General features: G+C 53.7%; 1 protein-coding gene across 1 annotated transcript; it reads left to right on the forward strand.

Annotated features, from left to right (window-relative positions):
* Nucleotides 1–559: 559 nt before the first annotated feature.
* On the forward strand, nucleotides 560–751 carry CLAFUR5_20329 (uncharacterized protein; the record flags this gene model as incomplete). The annotated part of the gene is made up of 2 exons (XM_059463165.1): nucleotides 560–595; nucleotides 635–751. The coding sequence occupies 2 exons, from the start codon at nucleotides 560–562 to the stop codon at nucleotides 749–751; spliced, it is 153 nt and encodes a 50-aa protein (XP_059319084.1).
* Nucleotides 752–1746: the final 995 nt, after the last annotated feature.

Raw genomic sequence — 1746 nt, forward strand, 5'->3', positions numbered from 1 at the left:
TCACTGCCATAGGTAGGGGGGTGGTTATGACAGGGTGCACGCGATCACATGGGAATCAGCTCATTCACTCCAGTGCACGAGCTGAGGGGGTGTGTCGCGATCCGAGCGTGCACATGGGCAACATCCCATCATCAAAACTTGAGGCCACGTACGCCAAGAATCAGGTGACTGATTAGTCACCTGCAGCCTCTTCAAGAGCAACACTTGTCTATTCTAGATAGACACATGCAATACACAACCTGCTTTTGAAACACTCTATATGAGCCCGTACAATAACTTCCCACACTTCTAACGTGATAGCGGATACGCTATAGTATAAGCATACTCGACCTAGTATTTGCTACTAGGAGCATCACGGGGCGAATCTAGTAGTGCTAGCCGTACGAAGAACTCGATTCCGACTCCGACTACATCTTAGTTATCACCTCGATCGAGATAGAGATCCCGACGCAACCGGAAGGACCCGCTCGACCGTAGTAGAAGAAAGCTAACTAGGCAAAGGTCCACAAGACGCTGAAACAGAAAATCCTGGATCTGGGATTGGCACCGAGCACATGTCATGCAGATCTCGACGACAAGGCGCATCGATTGCAAGGTGCGATCCAAGAGACAATTGAGCTTACCATCCCGAAAGCCCGACCATCACACCTCGCACGAGCGGGGTGGACTACGGAATGCAAAGAAGCGACACGCCAGGCGAGGCGAGCACGACGACGATGGACGCGAAGCGGACTCGACGCCGACTATCTAGCCTACCGGACGGCGACGAACTCGAAGAAGTGACAGATTCGGAAGGACACTAGAACGACGTGGCGATAGACGGTGGCGGATATCACCAAAGACCCGAAAAATGTGCTGTTGGCGGTTGTGAACCTCCAAAGGTAAGCGTAGCGGAATGGAGCTCTCTACCAACCCTTCTAGACTGCAAAGTAGCGTGCGATCCACGCTACCGCTACCCGACGTACAGTGCTTATTATACGACGACATAGGCGTTAGCGACGAGTATATGTTTACGCAACAGGCACAGTGCGGTAGGTCACGTGACCCTAAAACTTGAAAGTTGACCGATCAGAGCGGGCGCTAAGGCTAGTTGAGGGCTGGTATAGAGCTTCACTCCCTCGCTGACGCCTCACCTACGTACTCGCAAGCTCGTACTCCGGTGTGGCTAGCGCTCGGTCGCTACGCTTAAAGATGTGGAAACTAGCTAAGTGGGCGAGAACGTCAGCGTTCGAGCTACAAGCACCACCTCAGTTCCCGCCGTTGAAAACAAGGGACGGCATCTACCAAAGCTCGAACGACGCGAAAGCAGACATCCTCGCAAGCACTTCTTCCCGCTAGAAAAGGCAGCCGACCTCTCTGACATTGCGAACCATCAATACCCCAACGAAATACCTATGCTGCAAACAGTCACCGTTGAAGAAGTCGTCAAAATCCTGAAGGCCTTACCGCCGGACAAGGCTCCAGGCCCGGACGGCATTCCTAACAGAGTGCTTCGAGAGTGCCGCGGACCGCTCTTGCAACCGCTGGCGAGCTCCTTTCAGGAGTGTCTCGAGATGTCACACCACCCAGCTCCGTTCCGACACTCCAACACCGTCGTGATACGAAAGCCCCAGAAGCCGTGCTACGACGTCCCGAAGGCATACCGGCCGATCGCGTTGCTCAACACGTTGGGCAAAGCTCTAGAAAAGATCGTGGCGATACGGCTGTCACAGTTAGCAGAAGAACATCATCTCCTCCCTGCCACAC

This window comes from Fulvia fulva, chromosome 8 (genome assembly GCF_020509005.1).
Source record: "Fulvia fulva chromosome 8, complete sequence".
Taxonomy (NCBI): Eukaryota; Fungi; Ascomycota; class Dothideomycetes; order Mycosphaerellales; family Mycosphaerellaceae; genus Fulvia; species Fulvia fulva.